The 23,086-nt window shown below is 42.4% G+C and overlaps 1 protein-coding gene across 1 annotated transcript in view; it reads left to right on the forward strand.

The window, feature by feature from the left end:
• DYNC2H1 (dynein cytoplasmic 2 heavy chain 1) overlaps positions 1-23,086 on the forward strand; it is a 317,720-nt gene that overhangs the window by 283,690 nt on the left and 10,944 nt on the right. The window contains 3 exon segments of the mRNA XM_035722795.1: positions 4,598-4,707; positions 5,624-5,705; positions 10,261-10,377. Coding sequence (XP_035578688.1) covers positions 4,598-4,707; positions 5,624-5,705; positions 10,261-10,377 — 309 coding nt within the window.

A 23,086-nucleotide genomic window follows, 5' to 3' on the forward strand; every position in this document is an offset into this window, starting at 1 on the left:
TTGTGTTCCATTGACCCATATGTTTACCTTTGTGCCAGCACTATACTATTTTGATTACTCCAGCTTTGTAGTATATCTTGAAGTGTGGGATTGTGATACTTCCAGCTCTGTTCTTTTTTCTCAAGGTTGCTTTAGCTATTTAGGGTCTTTGGTGGTTCTGTACGAATTCTAGAATTATTTGTTCTAGTTCTGTGAAAAAATACTGTCATATTTTGATAGGGATTGCACTGAATCTGTACATGGCTTTGGGTAGTATGGACATTTGTAACAATATCCTTCTAATCCATGAGCGTGGTATATCTTTCATTTATTTGTGTTATCACTAGTTTCTTTCATCATGTCTTACAGTTTTCAGAGTACAGGTCTTTTACCTCCTTAGTTAAATTTATTCCTAGGTATTTTATTTTTTTATATATGACTGTAAGTGGGATTATTAATTTTTCTTACAATTTATTATTCACTGTAAAAATGCAACAAATTTCTGGGTGTTAGCTTTGTATCCTGTGACTTTACTTAACTCATTTATAGTTCTAACAGGTTTTGGGTGGCATCTTTAGGGTTTATATATAAATCATGTTGTCTGTAAATAGTGACAGTTTCACGTCTTCTGTTCCAATTTGGATACCTTTTATTTCTTCTTCATGCCTAATGGCTGTGGCTAGGACTTCCAGTACTGTGTTGCATAGAAGTGGCAAGAGTGGACTTCCTTGTTTTGTTTCTGATCTTAGAGGAAAAGCTTTCAACTTTTCACCATTGAGTATGATATTAGCTGTGGGTCTGCCATATATGAACCTTATTTTGTTGCTAATGTCTCCCTCCCCTCTTAGTCCAGTTGCCCTTTAAACCACTGTTTTCTTGCTGTGTCCCAGGGTGGGCAAGTCTGAGAAAGGCCCCTCGGTGATATTCCCCCCCCCCCTGCAGGTCTTCACATTGGGAATGAGGTTCCTGTCATTATCTTGTCTCCCATTTCTTCTTCCTTTTTCTATATGGTCTCTTTAGAGTTTATTGTTTGTTGTGCAGAGTGTTTTAATCAGTTTCCAGCTCTTTTTCAGGAGGAATTACTCTATATGTACATGCAGGTTTTATGTGTCCATGGGAGGAGGTAAATTCGGGATCTTATGCCACCATCTTAGACTATCTCCATTTAATACTTTTTATCACAGTTATTTGTGCATGTTTTATCTTCTCTAACAAGATAATAGGCTCTTTCTGTAAATACTAAGTGAGTGAATGTCATTGGCATGTCATTTGAATTCATAAATTCTGCTTTATCACTAGCAATTGTTTGATAAAATATTGCGGATTTTAAACCATCCTGTATTGCCTGGGAAAAATCTTTTTTTTATTTTTAAGAGGAAGGGGGGGAGAGAGAGGGTTGGGGGAAGCGCAGAGGGAGAGAGAGAATCTTAATCAGGCTGCATGCCCAGCACGGAGCCCAACATGGGGCTCAATCTCACAACCCTGAGAAGACCTGAGCTGAAATCAAGAGTCAGATGCTTAACTGACTGAGCCCCCACATGCCCCAGAAAAATCGTTTTATTTGTCTTCTAATAAGGGAACTATACTAGATGATCTCTAGGTTTCATTCAGTTCAGAAGTTTTACTTCTGTAATTCTAAGTGTGTGTGTGTGTGTGTGTGTGTGTGTGTGCGCGCGCGTACACATGCACACACATGTAATGTTCAAAAATTTGCACAACCCTTTCTTTGCTTAACTCCCTGATTACATTTGTTACACATCATTTGAAGAACTAGAGGTGTACTGTGTTATAATCATTGGAGAGGCATGTAGGTGTTATGTTCAGCCTCAAACCTAATCCTTTAAAAAGAAAGTGGCTGACAGTCAGGAGTAAAGAAAAACACTGAGAAATATTGTTAATTTATATGCCTACAACTTTGCTGGAAGCCCAATCCATATATGCATATTGCTGATCATTAAAAATTGTGCTACTGAAGTCTTTATTTCCATTCTTTAAAATGAGTTTAAATGTTTTTAAAATAACCTTTACTGTTTTAGAACACTTTTAGGTTTACAACAAAATTGAGGTGAAGGTACAGACATTTCCCATACACCCCTGCTCCCACACATGCATCACCTTCCTCATCATCAACATCACTCACCAGAACGATACTTTTGTTTTTGTTTGTTTTTTTAAACCAAGGATGAACCTACATTTACCGGTCATAATCACCTAGTGTCCACAGTTGACCTTTGGATTTGCTCTTGATATTTTATAGTCTGTGGGTTTGGACAAATATATAATGATACATACTCATCATTACAGCATCATACAGAGAAGTTTCACTGTCTTCAAAATCCTCTGCTCTGCCTCTTCACCGCCCCCCCCCCCCCCCCCCCCCCCCCGCCCAACCACTGGTCTTCCTCCTGTCTCCATAGTCTCGCCTTTTATATTATTGGGATCCTATAGTAATGTAGCCATTTCTCATGGCTTCTTTAACTTAGTAATGTGCATTTAAGGTTCTGCCATGTCTCTTCATGCCTTGATAGTTCGTTGCTTCATTGTATTTATCCATTTATCCATCACTTCCCAGTTTTGACAGTTACGAATAAACTGCTGTAAACAGGTTGAAATGTAGTTTTTTAAAAATGTGCTTCACTGTGTTTACTGTGAAGTTTGCTGTTCAAAGACAATATACATATTAAAAGAATCTTTGTTATTTAAACTTCATCTTATCAAATATGTCTTTGTTTTAGTCTGCCTTTAAGCTTAACAGACAAAAAGGTGTCCCCCCCCTCCCATGGACTAATAAAAACATTTGTATTATACAAGCTTCTCCTTTTTTACTAATTTTATTAATTCAGACTTTAAGTAAAAATCTGATTATCAGCCACACTTTAATTTTTAATTAATTTTAACAGATGCATATCTGTTACCGGCAACAACTCTTTTGAAATTTTTGAATTAAAATTTAATTTTAAGAAATTAATGATAGTATTAATTTGAAATATGTATGCATTAAATGTTACTTAAAATAAAAGATCATGCAAGCATAATTTGTTAGCTATGTTTAGCTAATGAAAATAGAAGGCGGATAATAAATATATTTCAGAGAGAGTAAACAATGAATAATTTAAACGTCCTTTATTGAAAATAGGTACTGTATGACGTGTTACTCTTTTAAAGGATAACGTCCAAGAAAAAATCATCATAGTTTGTTAAAGAGCTGTCTTTTAAGTTGTTTCTGTTTTTTAAAATACGCATATTATCAGGTGGTATTAGGGGCGCAGGAACATTTTTGCTGCAGGGTAGGAGGACTAGTCAAAGGCATTAGGACATTAATGCAAACACAGTAGCTTTGGAGTTTCTCCTCTTGTGCACCTGGCTGACAGATGTAAATGCTTGGGCAGATAGCAGGGTGTTTCAGCACATGAAGCATTGCTCTTCTGTACAGTAATAAACACGGTGTTCGCTAGCCTTCACAACTCATACAAAGTGAATGACAGAGTAGATGATGGTTGTGCGGGTTCGCACCAGCCGGACTGACAGACTGACGCAGCAATCACCAGTAAGTTACCTTTCCCTTAAGGCGCTTTAGCACCTGCCCGGAGTATCGCGCAGAAACAGATCAGGTGGGGCTGGTTCAGTCTGTCTCTCTCTACACCCTCACCTGTGAAAGGGGTAGAACATTCACTCTCAGGGGTGGGGGAAGCGCAGAAGCACACACGTAGTAAGAGTCGTACAAGACTTCGTGATTTTTATTGGTTCCAAATGACAATTTCTTATTAAACTCATAAAACATGCTTGATGATGATGATGTATATTTCTCCAATGGAATATAAGTGGGTTCATAAAATGCCAGATAAGAAGAAAAGACTTTTGGGGCGCCTGGGTGGCTCAGTCATTAAGCGTCTGCCTTCGGCTCAGGTCATGGTTCCGGGGTCCTGGGATCGAGCCCCGCATCGGGCTCCCTGCTCCGCGGGAAGCCTGCTTCTCCCTCTCCCACTCCCCCTGGTTGTGTTCCCTCTCTCGCTGTGTCTCTCTCTGTCAAATAAGTAAATAAATCTTTAAAAAAAAAAAAAAAGGGAGAAAAGACTTCAAAAAACACCTTTTAACAAAAAAATCCTTTCTTCTTGGGCATTACCCTCCACTGTACTACTTGATTCAGAAAGGTGGCAAATTTGCAGTCAGGTCTGGAACTGGACCCAGTTCAGTTCTCATGACCAGGACTCGGGGGCCCCGAGGATTCCGCGTTTGGGCCGCATTCTCAGTTCATCTTCTGAGCACACTTGGAGCGGTAACTCATCACGATAAGTGCCAGCCCCCGTGGAAATGCTATATGTTAGATTAATTGTCATATTTTAGACTTTTTATTTGGAGTAGATTTTTACCAGCGAAAGGTTGTGCAAGGAAGCTTATTTTTATGATGGATGGATATTATGTCAAAAGAAAAATTACAATAGACCTCACACGATGTAAAGTAGAAATCTCTTTTTTTTCCAGACACTATTTCAGAGCAATTGGAAATGGCGTAACTTTCTCATTGAACATGACTTTTACATAAGAGTTCTTTAAAAGATTTGTCTTTAAAGCTTACAAAGTTTTTAAATGGGTGTGTGTCTTATTTCTTCCACTCTAGAGCTGGGTAGAGAGAGCTGAGAAGCAGGCTCTTCTCTCTGATACACTTGACCTGTCCGAACTCTTCCACCCAGACACGTTTCTCAACGCCCTTCGCCAGGAAACGGCAAGGTGAGCAAGGTGAACTCTTGACGGGTTTGTCCATCTGCTTCCTGTGCTTTGGATCACATTCCCTTCGTAGTCAAGAAAGAAACTTATTAAGGGAGTTGTGTTATTTCCTAATACTTGGTATTTCTTAACACAGCGAACTTTTAGTTTAAAAAGCATTGCTTGTAATTACGATGTTTTTATTAGAATTGAAAAAGGTGAAATTTAATTTTTAGAATGTGATGATTGATCTGGATATGCCCTGACAGTGTGGGCGGAGGTGGGATGGAGCTATGTGTAGTTAAAGGAGTCAACATGAAATAAAAGTAAGCATGAAATTTCTCAGTCACACCAACCACATCGAGTCACCCCGTGGTGACCACTTGGCACTGCACAAAAGTATTTTTATTTTTGCAGACACTCTCTTGGACATGCTGACCAGGCTTCCTGCTGGGGAGCAGGGTTTGATAGTTAAGATCAAGCTCTTTTTTTTATAACACACTTGGATAATTGAATCATGTAGACTGGTTTTTTAAATGAATCAGAATGTAATAAAAGATACTTGGAGAAAGAAACTGAACCGAGTTTAGTTCTGTGTTGATTTGGGGGGAATTTCAGTGTGTAGTGCCTGAGGATTGTTTTATAAGTATCAGTGTTTCAGATCAACTAATAAGTGTGCATTTATGGCACACTTACCATGTGATGGTCCGATTGGAGACCTTGAAAATGAAACAGCAAGGCCGTGCATGCGTAAGGAACAGGAGATTGTGTAACCAGTTAACTTTACAGACTTGGTGTGAGGTCTAAGATATTGTGCATCGTTTAAGAAATCTGCTTACTTGCACATTGTAAATATTTCAGTTGTAAACAAATAGGAATATGTATACCGTTACTCTCTGTATTTTAATTCCTGAGGATTCTTTTTGCTTTACTGTTACAGGGCTATGGGCTGTTCTGTGGATAGCCTTAAGTTTGTAGCCTCGTGGAAAGGTCGGCTGCAAGAAGCAAAGCTGCAGATTAAGGTAGTATAGTAATTTTTGATGCTTATCTAAATCTAAAAATAATATTACCAACTCTGATAAAGACTCTGAAACCCCAGTCTCAGAGTCGCTTGTCTTTTTAGTTATAAGATCAGCAGAAATAGTTTCTATTTCCAATGTGAAAAGTCAAAGTGAAGATTTAGGATGAAGCAACTTGGACAAAACAAAATACTTTCTAATGCAAAAATAAGAATGTTAGGGACACAACATATTTAAAAATATAACTTTTGTTAAAAAAAATGATACAAATCTTGAAGTTCATTTAGGTTTCCTGCTCTAAAATTCAATTCAGTAAATATTAACTATACAGTAAAGCATGTATGGTTTATGAAAAATAGACCAAGTCTTGTCCTCAGGGAGTTTACAGTTTGTGAGTTGTAATAGTTCGGTGTTAAATTCAAGCCATCTGTGTTGTTTTTTTTTTTTTTTTTAAAGATTTTATTTATTTGACAGAGAGATAGCAAAAGAGGGAACACGAGCAGGGAAAGAGGGAGAGGGAGAAGCAGGCTCCCCGCCGAGCAGAGTCTGATGCAGGGCTCCATCCCAGGACCCCGGGATCATGACCTGAGCCAAAGGCAGGCACTTACCTGACTGAGCCCCCAGGCGCCCCGAAACCGTATGTGTTTAAAAAGAAAAAGAGTCAAGCTGTTTTTTGCAGCATAGATTTTCCCTGGTAGCTTTCTTGTTAAAAATCCATTACTTTTATAATAATAAATAACGGTAGGTAATCATGTGCATGTTAATAAGAAAACTCGGTCACGGTCTGCCGTGGACACCTGTCCCCAGCGACGGCAGCCTTCCTGCGCAGCCCAGTGCGTTCCGGCCACTCTTGTTTCCCGTTTGCACACAGGGACCGCCCTCCGCCTTCTGCCCGCTGTGACCCAGCGCAGCGCGTGTGGTACCAGGTACTCTGCCCGGCCCGCGGTTGGTCTGTCTGAGGAGAGGGCAATGCTCCCCATCTTAAATCCCCCCCATCTCTTCCAGGGCATCACATGCAATTCAGTCTTTACATAAATGTGAGACTACAGTTCTTCAACTGGGGTAACCACGGGCAACTGGCTTTTCAGAAGTTCTGTGTACATAGTTGTAGTTTCCAGTTTAACAGTCTTTTCATTTTACTACTGTTTTATGACGTACTACATAGTTTATTTATTATGTTTATTTGTTGTCTGTCTTAATCCACTGGAATGTAAGTCCCATGAGAGTGGTCATTTTTTTCGTGGTTTCATTGTATCCCAAATACGTCAAACGATAGTTACATAGTGGGCGCTCACTCAAGCGCTTGTTGGGTTGTTGAGTTTGGGCCTACAACAGGAGAGGCACCATGGTAGGCTTGTCACGTCAGTAATGGTGTTCTCGTATGCCAGAAATCTTTTCATTAATGACAAGCTGGATTTTTCTCTTTTGGCTCTCTGTAGATAGCTATAAAATTTCCCCCTGAAGCTGAAGGGATCGGAAGGATTTTCCTTTATCCCATGGCATTTTATTTTAACCTGAGCCTCTAACCTGTAAGAACTACCTTCTCTATCATATGCTCTTGCCCAGCTGTTAAGGAAAGGGAGGGACACATACCATCCAGGAGCCGTGCCCTTGACCAGGTTGGGTGGTCTCTGGCAGCTGTGAGCCCCGCAGATGGAATGTGGCATACTCTTCAGATCTACAGTGGCACAAACAGCAAGGGAAATGAGTTACATTCTGAGTCAAAGTGTGTTAATATTTCTGGAACTATGTTGCCTCTGTTCTTACAAAATGGGAACAAATGATCAATAACCAGAAAACCCCAAGCTTCTATGTTATGTTTTGTAGATTGGGGAGAAAAGGCCAACAGTTGGTAAAACAATATTCTAATCTTAGTTCCCCGAAAGAGAACCCTGTGACGTTCAACTCTTGGAGGAATCTGAGTCCTTGTTCTCTCCTTTGTCAGTGGATTTAAATAATAACTTTCCTCAGACACTTATTTGTAAGGCTCTCTGAAAACATACATGTGCGGGAAGGTATGTATTTTTCATCATTTCTCTTTCAATCTCTACTACCTTAGACTGAGTTCAACCACTGACGTGTTCAAGCAAAAGGCTGTAGTTCCCCAAACCAAGCAATATTTCAAACCCTCTAGACCTACTTAAGAGAACACGTATGTGTATTGATTTCCAGATCCCGAAATGTGGCCCTCTACAGCGTCCTCCCTGCCATCACTGATCTGTTGTTTGTTCAGCAGCCGTTGTGAAATGTGGTGCTGGGACATGCTTGCGTCAGGCTCCCCCCGCACTTGCCACTCAGGTCTCGCCGGGAGCTCTGGAGCCCCAGCTGTCTACTGCGAGGCCACCACACGCCGAAGGCAAAACAACAAGTCCTCTGCCTGGCCGAATCCGCTTGTTTCCTGCAGTGCCAGGGCTGCTGAGAACGCACGGTTCCCTAGCGTACCGGCACGCTGTGGTTCCAGTGGGACCTGGTGGAGTCCTGTGTCTTCCTTAGGCTTTTCTCTTGGGGACAGCATTCTGCTCTGCTCCCCTTGGGCAGTCTCTGTGGCTGGGTGCTTAGCTCAGTGCTCGTATAAATAGAAGTGAAGCCTGCTCAATTCTTGATTTTCACATTAGGAAATCCATTTGCCTGGAGACTTGTTAGATCCTCCAAGCTGTGTTTCAGCAATAAAGGAAATGTTTGGGCCTGTCTTCTTTCACTCCTTCCTTTAAAGAAGAGCTACAGTTGAAACAAGGGTAACCTTTGTTGAAACCATTCCAGTCCCTGATATTTTACCATTTTATTATATAGACGATAAGGTATTACTTTTTTACATTCTTACATTTGACATTCTTACGTTGTAGTTTCACTCTCGGGAATGATGAGGTCTTTAAATTCCACCGATGGCCTTTAAATTTCATGAGAGGATAGTCATAGAGGGTGCCGAGAGAAAAGGAGAGGTTTAGAAGGTATTTCTTAAAAGTGGCAGGACTGGGCAGTTTGATGGCCCAGAGGAGGCTGGGGGAGCCCAGGATGCGTGTCAGGCTCAGACGTGCCAACTACTGAAACAAGGCTCCAGAAATTAATGGTTTCTGAGCGCCCCCTCCTTCTAGAAGGGAACGGTGATGCTTTTGTGTCTGTGTCTTCCTCCTACATAGTCAAGTTGTGGCACTATCAGCAAGAACTATGTTTACAAATTTCCAGGCAGACCACTTCAGCTTGAAACTTGATGAAATTTCTAGAAGAGGCCTTAAAATGTCTTACCTAGAGAGATTCTACCACTGAAATTAGCAGGTACTCTCTAAATTTTAACATTTTTTCAAGGCTACCATGCCTTATCAACTCTTAAAGTGGCCCGAATATCATCACGTCAGTGTAGTAGAAAAAATATTAATCTTAGGTATTCAATAATTCTGTTTTTATACCAGCTGTCTCACTAACAAGTTGCTTACCTTTTCTGTGGTACAGCAATCTTACTGTAAAATTAGCTATTCAAAATTATTTGTCAAAGCATACTCTACTATTACCTCCTCAGACCTACACCACTTCCTAAAACCCATTCTCAGCTAAATTCTAGTAAATTTTCCAACATAAAGTGTTCTCTTGACTCTAAATTCTATAGCACTTTCATTTAGCATCTGATAAAACCTAAAGGTACTAGGTAATATTTATAAGATTGTTCTGTATTGGGGCACCGGGGTGGCTTGGGCAGTTAAGTGTCTGACTCTTGGTTTTGGCTCAGGTCATGATCTTGGGGTCTTGGGGTTAAGCCCCACATCGGGCTCCACACTCAGCGAGGAATCTGCTTGAGAGTCTCCCATTTTGCCCCTTCCCTGCTCAGGTGCTCTATCTCTAAAATAAGTAAAACCTTTAAAAAGAAAAGATTGTTCTGTATTTTCTATCAAGTCCACATTATGAGACTGTAGACATGGCTCTGATACAGAGTACTGACTTGACCTTTGTTGACTTTAAATAAACTCAGGGTAGATCAGCAGTGCAGAAACTAAGAGTGAACACTTTTAAAGAAGAAATATGAAACTAATATTACCAAACAGTTATATTTTTATTTTCATGATTTCCTAAATGTACACTAAGGTTAATCTAGAGAAAGAGATTAACTCTTTATTATTCTTTCAGCTCTGCACAGTACGTCACAGATGTTTTGCATTCAACTTTGTGAGCTTTGTTCTTTTCTTTAGAAAATGATGTCAGAACCCCAAGCAGGGAGCACACAGTCTTCTTTAATTATGCTTTTCTTTCACCCTCTTGGAGAAAGACTAACTTTTGGACATTTTCCATTATATTTCTATTAATCTAATACCAACATACCTGCCGTTGTAACTACATTTTAAGCATTTCTTTCTAAACTATCTGCTAAATAAATAGATACAGACGTAAGGAAGTCCTGTGAACACTGGCCCAGGTCTTCACCTTCTTTATTCTCAGGTTAAATACCATCTTTGTTTTCAGAGTACTTGGCGTACCTAGTCTGTTGCCTTGCGTCGTGTGCTAACACACAGTAACTCCTGACGTTTTGGGCTGGATGTGGATTTCACGGGTTTGCTTGTTTCCGTGACAGATGGGTGGCTTGTTACTGGAAGGCTGCAGCTTTGATGGAAGCCGGCTCTCGGAAAATCACCACGACTCTCCCAGTGTGTCTCCCGTTCTCCCTTGCAGTGTGGGCTGGATTCCCCAGGTAATGCAGCGCCGCCTTGGGGATAAGATAGTCTTGGCCTTGGCATTTTTGTTTACTTTCTAATCTCACCTGCATTTGAACAAATTTAGAGTCAAAATATTGTGTCCTTTATGATTTTTAAAATGTATGGGGCATTTTAAAATCTTTATTTTGTTATGGAAAGAATAGCATTACAGTTTTTAATTTCTAAGTAATGTATATCCTGCTAAGAAAAAAAAGCCTTTAGTGATAATACAGATTACCATGTAGTATGTTCCTGTATTTTGCTAGTTAGCCATGCAGACATTGGCAGAGTCGACAGGTGAATGCCCATCTGATTTCTGCCAGACTGTGTCACTGCACTGGGAAGAGGCGGATGAAGAAGTGATGTGAGTGTGGTTGACCCACGGTGTCCGTGAGTTTCAGGTGAACACCACAGCGGTGCTGTACTCACCACGAGCGGAACCACCGTCTGTCCCCACACAACACCGTCGCGGTACCATTGACCGTGTGCCCGGTGCTGCGCCTCCCACTCCCCTCACCCGTTTTGCCCACCCCCGGCCCCCTCCCCTTTGGCCACCCCACCCCCAGATTGTTTTCTGTACTTATGGGTCTGCTTCTTATTGTTTATTGGTTCATTTGGTTTGTTTCTTAGATTCCACAGAGAGATGAGACCACGTGGTATTTGTCCTTCTCTGACTTATTTCACTTGGCATAATACCCTCTCCGTTTACCCATATCGCCACGAGGGGCAAGATCTCATTCTCTTCTGTGGCTGTGTGTGTGTCACGTACATGTATGTACCCGTATCAGAGGCTGCATCCTCTTGGCTGTGGTAAAGAAGGCAGCAGTAAACAAAGGGATGCATGTGTCTTTTCAAATTAGTGTCTTTATTTTTCTTGGGTAAATACGCAGTAGCGGAACTAGTGAATAGTTATGGTAGTCCTACTTTTAATTTTTTAGGTAACCTCGTGACTGTTTTCCACAGTGGCTGCACCCATTTGCATTCGCAGAGATAGTGCACAAACGTCCCTTTTCTCCGCATGCCCACCAACACTTGTTATTTCTTGTCTCTTTGATTCCAGCCGTTCTGACAGGTGTCAGGTGATGTCTCATTGTGATTCTTTGATATGCATTTCTTTGATGATAGTGATGTTGAGCATCTATTCATGTGTCTGTTTCCATCTGTATGTTTTCTTGGAAAAATGTCTACTCAGATCCTCTACCTATTTTTAATCAGATTATTTGTTTTTGGGGTGTTGATTTACAGAATTTCTTTGTATATTTTGGATATTAGTCCCTTATCAGATATATCATTGCAATTATCTTCTTTCATTCAGTAGATTGCCTTTTTGTTTTGTTGATGGTTTCCTTTGCTGTGCAGAAGCTTTTAATTTGGTGTAGTCCCAATAGTGTATTTTTGCGTTTGTTTCCCTTGCCTTAGGAGATATATCTAAAAATATGTTGCTAAGGCCCATAACAAAGATCTTACTGCCTGTGTTTGCTTCCAGGAGTTATATGGTATCAGGTCTCACATTTAAGTCTTTAATCCATTTTAAGTTTATTTTTGTGTGTGGTGTAAGAAAGTGGTCCAGTTTCATTCTTCTGCAGGTAGTGGTTCAGTTTTCCCAGCACCATTTATTGAAAAGACTGTCATTCTTTAATTGTGTATTACTGCATCCTTTTTCATGGATTAATTGACCATATGAGCATGGGTTTATTTCTGGGCTTTCTTTTCTGTTCTCCCGATCTATGTGTCATACTGTTCTGATTACTCCAGCTTTGTAGTATATCTTGAAATCTGGGATTGTGATACCTACAGCTTTGTTCTTCTTTCTCAAGATTGTTTTGGCTATTTTAGGGCCTTTTGTGGGTTCATACAACTTTTAGGATTATTTGGTATTGTTCTGTGAAAAATGCTATGGGTATTTCGATAGGGATTGCATTGAATCTACAGATTGCTTTGAATAGCATGGAAATTTTAACAGTATTAACTTTTCGAATCCATGAGTCTGGTATGTCTACGTTTGTTTGTGTTGTCTTGAATTTCTTTCATTAGAGCGCTACGGTTTTTAGATTACTCATATTTCACCTCCTTGGTTAAGTTTTTTCTTAAGTATTTTTTTAGTTTTGGTGCAGTTATAAATGGAAGTTTTTCCCAAGTTTCTCTGCTACTTTTTTTTTTAAATAAAGATTTTATTTGATAGAGACAGCGAGAGAAGGAACACAAGCAGGGGGTGTGGCAGAGGGAGAGGGAGAAGCAGACTCCCCGCGGAGCAGGGAGCCCAATGCGGGACTCGATCCCAGGACCCCGGGATCATGACCTGAGCCGAAGGCAGACGCTTCACGACTGAGCCACCCAGGCATCCCCCTCTCTTTCTCTGTTGATGAGTCTGGCTAAAATATATCAAAGAACCAGCTCTTGGTTTCATTGGTCTTTTCTATTTTTTTTTTTAGTCCATATTTCATATATTTCTACTCTTATCTTTACTTTTTTCTTCTATTAAGTGCTTTGTTCTTTTTTTACAGTTCCTCTAGGTATGAGGTTAGATTGTTTTTTTGAGGTTTTTCTAGTTTCTTGAGGTAGGCCTACATTGCTATAAATTACCCTCTTTTAGAACTGCTTTGTTTGTGCAGATGTTTTTGGACTGTTTTTTCATTTTCATTTGTCTCCATGAGTTTTTTTTTACTCCTTTTAGATTTCTTCATTGGCCCATTAGTAGCATGCACTTTAGCGTCCTGTTTTTTTTTTTTTTTTTTTTCAAATTTTTTCTTGTAATTTCTAGTTTCATATCTTTGTGGTCAGAAAAGCTTGACAGTGATTTCACTCTTCAGTATATTTAGACTTGTTTTTTGGACTAACAGGTGATCTATTATAGAGAAAATACCATGCCCACTAGAACAGAATGTGTGTTCTGTTGTTTTTGCATGGAATGTTCTGTGTATATCTGATCTAATGTGTCATACAAAGAAATGGGTTTTTTTAATTTGTTTTCTGCCTGGATGATCTCTCTGTTGATGTAAGGGGTGTGTTAAAGTGCCGGACTATTATTGTATTATATCTGTTAATGTTTGCTTTGTATTTAGGTGTTCAAATGTTGGGTGCATAGGTATTCACTATTATGTCCTCGTTAAATCGATGCTGTTGTTATGCAGCATCCTTCTTTGTCTTGCTACAATCGTTTTAAAGTCTGTTTTGTCTGACGTGTGTTAGTACCTTGAGGTTTTTTTCTACTACAATTTTCATGGATTGTTTTTTTCCATGTCTTCATTTTCAGTGTGTAGATGTCTTGGGGTCTAAAGTGACCACAAGCAGCATAGAGATGGGTTGTCTTTTATTATCCATTTATTCACCCTGTGTCTGTTGACTCTGGAGCATTTAGACCATTTACATTTTAATTATTGATAAGAACTGACTGCCATTTTGTTGATCATTTTCTGGTTGTAGTTCTTGTTTCATCTTTTCTTGCTGTATTTCCTTGTGACAGAGGACTTTGTGTTATGTTTGTTATGTTTGTTATGTTATGTTATGTTTGCTTTTCCTTTTACTTTTTGTGTATCTGTTGTTTCTGTTTTGCAGTTACTGTGAGGTTCATTTTTGGATCCTAAGAATATAGCAGTCTGTATTATGTTGATGGTCACATAAAGGTTGAACACATTCTTACTTAGCCCTTTGATGTTTTATGTATACCAACCTTCCTACTAGCTTTTTACATGATTGCTCTACTCTCGTTACTCTGTATTTGCTGTTACTGATAAAATTTTTTTCATTCATAACTTTGATTATGGTGCTTCCTTTTCCCCTTGAAGAAGTCCTTTTAACTTTAATAGTGATCAAGGCCTTTAAGGTTTGTCTGGTAAACTCTCTCTCTCCTTCAGTTCTGAATGTTAAACTTGTGGGGTGGAGTATTCTTGGTTCTAGGTTTTTCCCTTTCATCACTTAGAATATATCATGCACCTCCACTGTGGCCTACAAAGATTCTGTTGAAAAATCGGCTGACGTATGTATGTAACTAGTTGCATCTCTTTTGCTGCTTTTAAAATTCTGTCTTTATATTTAACCTTCAGCACTTTAATTGTTGTGTTTTGTGGTGTCAGTCTCCATGGGTTTACCCTGTTTGGAGCTCTCTGTGCTCCCTGAACCTGGATGTCTGTTTCCTTCCCCAGGTTAGGGAAGTTTAGAGCTACTAATTCCAGTAAGTCTTCGGCTCCTTTCTCTCTCTTCTCTGAGACCCCTGTAGTGCACATGTTGTCCAGGAGATCCCCTAATTCATCCTCATTTTTAAAAGTGTTTTCTTTTTCCTCTTCAGCTCGGGTGTTTTCTATTACCCTGTCTCCCAAATAGTTGGTCCATTCTTCTGCATCCTCTACTCTGCCGTGGGTTCCCTCTACAGTTTGTTATTGTAGTCTTCAGTTCTCATTGGCTCTTTGGCATGCTCATGGAGCTCATGTCCTCTGCCCTCTAGTCTGGTAAGCATCCCTGGGGCCACCACTTTGCTCACCTCCATTCAGTTCTTGAGACTCTTGTCCTCTTTCATTGGGAGCATAGTCTTCTGTTTTTCCTCGTTTTGCTTGACTTCCTGTGCTCCTGTGAACGAGGCCGACGGCTTTGTCTCCTAAATTGGGTCTTGTGTATGGTCAGCCCCTGTGTAGACTTCAGGGCTGGCTGGCTGGAGCAGTGGCTGGGAGTCTGGAACCCTCTGTGCTGGGGCCATCCCAGCACTCTTCACGCAGAGGGCGCCCTGGCGGGACAGGTGCAGGCCGGGGCACTGTGGGCAGTCGATTCCTGCTGTGTGGTGACAAGTCGTCTGCAGTGCACGGGGGAGCTCTGTGCCCATAGCAACATGGCGGCACGACAGCTGGAGCTCTAGTGAGCACTGATGAGGCCTGTCCCATATGTGCCACATGGATAGGCTGTTGTCCCAGGGCTCACGGGGCAGCGGGCTGGCTAGGATACTCCGACTGTGCTCCTGCCGGTGCTGTCAGTGCCTCCCCAACCCAGAGAGGGTTCCAGCAGCTCCCCCACCACTCGGCAGATGTTCCAAGGCGGGACCTTTTATATTCTAGTTGCTCTTTTAAACTGCTGCTGTTCCCCTGTGACCCAGTATGTCCAGAGCTGGATCGGAGTGGGTGCCTGGGGCTTGCAGAAGCAGCGGGCTGGTGATAGCACTCAGACCCTGCCCTCAACTGCTGTCAAGGGGGAGGGAACGTAAACCATGGTCTTCCCCAGCCTCTTGACCTGGAGAGAGCTCCAGCAGGTGCCCCACTGGCTGGCAGGATTCTAGGGCTGGTTTCTTTCTTTTCCAGTTGACTTTTTAAACTGTGGCTTTTTTTTTTCTGCACCCCTGTGCAGAGGAGTCTGCTTGTGGTCCCTCAGTACTGTCCCTCCCCACTGTGGTTCACCATGTTGGAGGAGGTTCCCTCTGTCGCCTGGTCCTGCACGCTCTCCTCTCTGGGGTCTGTCTGCTGTGTCCAGCCCGCCCTCAGCTGTCCTTCCGGTGGAGCTGCTCTCTAGCTTCTGACGTGGTGTCCATCGTGGACTCGAGTTCAGGGGTCCTCCTACATCACCGTCTTGGACCCACCCAAAAAAGGGAAGAAAAGAGTCTTAAGAAAGACTTATTTCATTAACATTTCCTCCCTTTAAGACCCTCAATTATTGAAAAACTTTGAATAGTGGAACTTGGGAGACATTTGCCTTTAAAACAGGATACAGCTGTAGATGAAGCACATGACTTTTAATAAAATTTTAAAATGTAAGTATGACTATATGTAAATAGACTTTTAACGTTTTGAATCTATATGTAATGTAAAATCTATTTCACGTACTGCTAACTATAAGAAAAAGTAGTGCATTGAATTTTCCAATAATTATAAATCTCTTCATAAAAAATAAAAAAGTTGTTCCCTAAAAAACATTCTGTTGCGGATAAGACTGTAGTAATAATTGGCAGTCATTGGTCCGAGACCTAAAAGATCATCCGTTTTTGTAAAGTATCCCCTTTCCCCCACCATGTCAGCTTCATTGTCTCCAAGATTGGAGTGACTTTTCACATAGAAAAGGGAGTAAATATTCCAATCTGTCTATGTGAACAAAACTGAAAGTTATATAGAAAAGTTAAGGTTGGACTTTGGTAAGGGTTTTTAACCATAACATATAAATTTGTATATGATCACAGAGATTCATTCAAATGGATCCAAATTAAGTGTTAATTCTCTGGAAAACAAAATTAAAAGCATATAATGACCTCAAATGGAAAAAAAAGTAGGACATGTATGTGTGAGGCCCAGCAATATAAACAGAGCAGAGAGAAGAAGTGCGTAGTTACAAACGCAGAAGAAAATGGCCTGAACAACACTCACATAATTGGCCAGAAACTGAATGCAAATGAGGAACGTAGTGTTAGGGACAATGCCAGTCTGTCACTGAGCTGTATGCAAAGCAACATGACGTTACAAGACTCAGAATTATCGCTCCATAATATTCTACTTTATCACCTCCATCCTATTTTATTTACCACATTTAACAAACAATTTGATTAGAAAAATAGCTCAGGTACAGAGAGGAGGTAAAATGAATTTGAGTATTTAGTCAATAAAAGAAATGGCTCAGATACTAGTTTTTTTACTTTTATGAAAGGGATTTCCTTCATCGTGGGAGGGTTGTGGTCCTTCCCCCCGACGGTGAGCTCTTCCTTCCACATGAACTGAGCACCTTTGTCCCTTCTTGGCCGAGACGAGGCGGCGGCCCGTGCATCAGAACACGGGGTGCTGGGGCCCCGCGTCCCCAGCCGGTGAGCGGGGAGTGTTGGGCCAAGTCCCGACCCCTGCCCCAGCTGTCCTCTGAGACGCTGGACACTGTGCTGAGGAGCAAAGGAGCTCTTGTGCGCGCGGCTTACCCGGCATGGTGCCTCCCGCGTGGGCTCACTCGTCCTGTTTCCACAATGGTGTGATGTTCCTGCACACAGTGCTTTACCGAGCGCTCGCCATCGTCCCCGAACACTTCTGTTCCCGGGGTTACACGACAAACCAGTTTCTTCCATCCGAGCGTCTTGTACTGAGTGGGCGAGCAAATGGGGAAACAAATACAGGTCAGAGTCATAAGTACAATTAGAGAGGCTTGCGCAGACTGTGGCCGCTGAGGGAGGCCTCGGGTGGCGGACGTGGAAGCAGCTGAGGGAAGGTCGCTGTCCTCGGCGAGGAGGCCGCTTCTCTCCGAACTGCAATCACAGTGGAGCAAGCAGCATTCCGGGACAAAGCACCCAGGAGGGCAGCTGCTTACGTGCACGACCTTCGGGTAACCTGGGAACGGCAGGTCCAGCCCGTGTGGGACGGATGGTTCATATCCCGCAGTGGGAGGGGATGCACATGGGAAGGGGGGCCGGCGTGGGGTCCAAGATGGTGACGTAGGAAGACCCTGTCCTCCAAGACGCACCAAGTCTATTGCTACTGGAAAGCACTTCCTCCTGAGGAAGCCCGAGGGCTCACTGACCGTCTCTGCACCATGACTTTGTATAGGAATCGCAGAGAATGGCACAGGGAGCCCGCTCTGCAGAGACCAGCTGGAGAACAGCACAAGGGACGAGACAAGGTAGCGCAGGGAACCCCAGGCTGTGGGGACTGCAGCCGCGAGGGCCAGCCCTGAGGGACCCCGGCCAGCCGACTCATCTGTGCTGGGCGCAGGAAGAAAGCTGCAGTTGAAAAAAGCAACAGGAATCTTAAAGATCAGCCACATGACAGGGGAGCTGCTGCCCCGTACTCTGGGTGGAGGGGGTGGGGGGGCAGCGCTGTGCCCCTTCCCCATCCACCCTCACAGCACACGTGGGAGCAGGGTCCAAGTGCCAGAGACAGCCTTCTGCCCTCGGAGGGCCCGGGGCTCCTAGCCCACATCATTCTCAGGTGTAACACCAAGACATCCCTGTTCCACAGTCACCACGGCACCCAGCATCGCACCAGGGCAACACCACGCACGGTATGTACCCCAGAACACACCCGCAGCTTGCTTGGGCTCCCTGGGCCAGAAGCCTCTGAGACTCCCACCCAGGTGCCCCTGCACAGAGCCCGCCAGGACCCCCTGACCATGCCTGCACTGGTTCCAGCTGCCCCCACAGGGCACCCCCCAGTGTGAAGCACCCCAGAACACCCAGCCCACACCCCAGTCGATTGCAGTCGCCCTATCAGGGTGTGAGGGGGCACCCTGGAACACCGCAGCCGGTGCCAGCTTCGACTCTAGTGGCCGTGCAGAGTACCCCTGCTCTGAGCACCCAAAAACAATCCTGGCTTGCAACCAATTTAGTTTTAGCCATCCTGGCAGGGGGCCTCCTTCACAGAGGACCCTGGGACCCCCCGGCCTACACACCACTTCACCTTCAGCTGCCTCATCCGGGTGCCCTGCAGCCCCTGCTCACAGTGCCCCAGGGGCCCCAGCCCATGCCAGACACGGCTCCAGCCAGCCAGCCCAAGTCAGCAGACAATCTACGCCCAGTCAGGGAAGACCACTCTTTAACTTAAATAGCTGTCCCACCTAACTTACAGAAACACACACAGAAGGTCAAGCACAATGTGGAGACAGAAGATTATGTTCCAACCCATAGGACAAGACCTAACTCCAAAATAAGAACTAAATGAAACTGAGGTAAACAATATATTTGATACAGAGTTAAAAGTAATCCTAAAAATGCTCACCCGACTAAATAGTGGAAGATCTCAGTGACAGTGTCAACAAAGATACGCTAGAGTGGATCCACAGAGGATGCGGAAGGACGGATTGGTGATCTGGAAGACAGGGCCCCGGAAAACACACAAGCTCAACAGTGAAAAGAAAAAAGAATTTTTAAAAATGAGGTTAGGTTAAGAAGCATCTTGGACAGCATCCAGCAAACAAATGTTCATATTATATGGGTACCAGAAGGAGAAGAACGAGACAAAGGGGCAGAAAACTTGTTTGGAGAAATAATAATGGAAGACTTCCCTAACCTGGGGAAGGAAATGGACATCCAGTTCCAGGAAGGAGATCCACCCTGCAATACATAATAATTAAGATAGCAGAAATAGTCTTAAAGAGAGAATTTCAAAAGCAGCAACAGAGAAGCAATGTACAAGGGAAACCCCTTAAGGCTGTCAGCTGATTTTTCAGCAAAATCTTTGAGGTCCAGATGAGAATGGCGTGATCTATTCAAAGTGGTGAAAGGAAAAGCCTACAACCAAGAATACTCTACCCAGCAGGTGTATCGTTCAAAATTGAATTAGGTTCCCCAGACAAAAGCTAACCAAGTTCATCACTGTAAAGCTGGCCTTACAAGAAATGTTAAAGGGACTTCTTCAAGTGGAAAAGAAAAGGCCATAATTAGAAATAAGAAAATTATGACTAAAAAGATGTAAAATATGACAACTTATAAATAAAACGTGGAAGAGGGAATAAAAAAGTTCTTTTAGAACGTGTTCAAACTTAAATGGGCCATGAACTTAAAACAGACTGCTATATACTTAGCATCCTGTATGTGAACCTCGTGCCACCACAAATCCAAAACCTGTAATAGATACACAAAAAATAAATCCAAGCAGAATCTACAGAAAATCACTAAGAAATAGGGCAAGAGGAAAAGCACATAATAGAGAAGAACTACAAAACAACCAGAAAACAATGAACAGAACGGCAGTAATTGCGTTCCTGTCAATAATTACTGTAAGTGCACACAGTCTAAACGCTTCAGTCAATAAACACAGGATGAGGAACGGATAAGAATGGACAAGGCATGCCTTGCATATAGACTGGGGGGAAATGCCAGGGTAACAATACCTACACAAAACGGACTTTAAGACAGACTGTAACAAGAGTCAAAGAAGGCCATCACGTAATTCTAAAGGGGTCAGTCCATCAGGACTATGTGACAGTTGTCTTTATGCACCCAACGTTGGAGCTCCTTAATACATGAAACAAATAGTCCTAGAGACACTGACAGTAATCCAGTAACAGTCGGGGACTTCAACACCCCACTTAGATCAGTGACGATAACATCCTTGCAGAAAATTAGTAAAGAAACTGTGTCTTTGAATAAGACATAGACCAGATGACCTTAACAGAGACACATCCATCACACTGCATACAGAAACAGCAGGGTACACATACTTCTCAAGTGTGCTTAGAATACCGTCCATGACAGCTCACATGTTAGGCCACAAAACAAGTCACCATAAATTGAAGAAGAGTGAAATCTTTTTTTAGGTACCTTTTCAGACCACAAAAGTAAGAAACTATCAATCACAGAAAAAAACTGGAAAACACATATGTAGAAGCTAAACAACATGCTACTAAACAGTGGGTCACTGAAGAAATCAAAGAGGAAATTAAAAAAACAGCTGGTGATTTATGCAAGTGAAAACGGTGGTCCAGAATCCACTCACCATGACGAGCACTGAGTCCTGTACAGAAGTGTTGAACATTATGTTGGACACCTGAAACTTACACTGTACATTAACTACACCACAGTTTAGGTAATAACAATTTGAAAAAAGAAAGCACAGTGGTCCAAATTCTTTGGAATGCAGGAAAAGCAGTTCTATGATGGAAATAGATGCCCATGCAGTCTACCTCAAGAAACAAGAAAAATTTCAAATAAACAACCTACTTTGCACCTAAAGGAGCTAGAAAGAGAACAAACAAAATCCAAAACCAAGAGAAGGAAGGAAATAATAAAAATTAGAGCAGAAATAAATGATACAGAAACTAAAAAAAAAAAAAAATAATAGAACAGATCAGTGAAACCAAAAGATGGTTCTTAGAAATAAGCAAATGTATTAATCTCTAGCCAGAGTCATAAAAAGAGAGGAAGATATAGAAGATGCAAATTAACAAAATCACAAAGGACAGAGGAGAAATAACACCACAAAACACAATTGTAAGAAAATATTGTGAAAAATTATACACCAAGAAATTGGGCTGCCTGGAAGAAATGGATAAATTGCTAGAAACACATAAACTACCAAAACTGAAGCAGGAAGAAATAGAACATTTGAGCAGACTGATGACCAGCAACGAAATGGAATCAGTCATCAGAAAACTCCCAACAAACAAGAGTCCAGGACCAGGCAGCTTCAAAGGGGATTCCATGAAACATTTAAAGAAGAGCTGGGAAGACATCCCAATTCAGTCTACGAGGCCAGTATCACCCAGATACCAAAACCAGACAAAGATACCATAAAAAAGAGAACTACAGGCCAGTATCTCTCATGACTATAGATGCAAAAGTCCTTAACAAAATATTATCAAACCGAATCCTACAATACATTAAAAAAATCATTTACCACAATCAAATGGGATTTATTCCTTGGGCTGCAAGGGTGGTTCAATATTTGCAAATCAATCAGTGTGATACATCAATGAGAGAAAGAATTAAAAAAAATCATTTCAGTAGATGGAGAAAAAATATTTGATAAAGTACAACATCCATTCATGATGAAATCCCTCAACAAAGTAGGTTTAGAGGGAACAAACTCAACATAATGAAGGCCTTATATCAAAAACCCATAGCAAACATTATCCTCAGTAGGGAGAAAAAGAGCTTTCCCTCTAAGGTCAGGAAGAAGACCGGGGTGGCCACTCTCACCATTACTATTTAACACAGAACTGGAAGTCCCAGCCTCAGCAGTCAGACAACAGAAGGAAAGAAAAGGCATCCAAATCAGTAAAGAGGAAGTCGAACTCTCACCGCAGGTTATGGCACGATGCTATGTACAGGAAACCCGAAAGACTCTGCTGAAAAACTACTAGAGCTGATGCACGAATTCAGTAGAGTCACAGGATACAAAATCAGTATACAGAAATCCATCACATTTCATCAGGGAAATGCAGATCATAACCACAATGAGATATCACCTCACACCTGACAGAATGGCTAAAATCAACAACCCAAGCAACAGCAAGTGTCGGTGAGGACGTGGAGAGAAAGTGTCATGCTCTGCTGGGGGGACTGTCAGCCGGTGCGGCCACTGCCATGAACACAGTGTGGATGCTCCTCAGAAATTAAAAGTACAGAACTGCCCTGGGATCCAGTAATTCCACTACCAGGTGTTTACCCAGAGAAAGTGAAAACACCAATTTGAAAAATATACATGCACCCCGACGTTTACAGCAGCCAAGATGTGCATGTAACCCAGTGCCTAGCAAGAGATGCATGAATAGAGCAGATGTCGTCTCTGTGTAGAATGGTCTATTACTCAGCCGTGAAAAAGGATGAGCCTCTGCCGTTTGTGACCACATGGATGGACCTAGAGGGTATAATGCTAATTTAAGTCGGAGAAAGACAGATGCCATATGGTTTCACTTAGATGTGGAATCTAACAAAAGACACAAATAGACAAAAACCAGACACAGAGCCAAAAAATACAGAGAGCAAAGGGAGGGTTGCTGGGGGGCAGGGGTAGGGAAATGGACAGGTGACGGAATGAGTAAGTCACAGGAGTAGAAGGCGCAGCACAAGGAGCGGAGTCCGTGACATTGTGAGAGCGCCGTGTGGGGACAGATGGCGGCTACACTCGTGAGTGCTGCACACGGCGTAGACTTGTGCACCTGAAGCCCGGGTAACAGTGTCAGGAGAGAAGGCAGGCCCAGACCCCATCGTTCCCACCACTCTGGGTCAGTGCGAATCCTCGAAGAACTTAGAGCAGGAGGGCGGTTTTCAGGACTCACTCTGGCTCTGACAGGACGGTGACCCGCACAGGGCGAGCAAGGCAC

This window comes from Zalophus californianus, chromosome 11 (genome assembly GCF_009762305.2).
Source record: "Zalophus californianus isolate mZalCal1 chromosome 11, mZalCal1.pri.v2, whole genome shotgun sequence".
Taxonomy (NCBI): Eukaryota; Metazoa; Chordata; class Mammalia; order Carnivora; family Otariidae; genus Zalophus; species Zalophus californianus.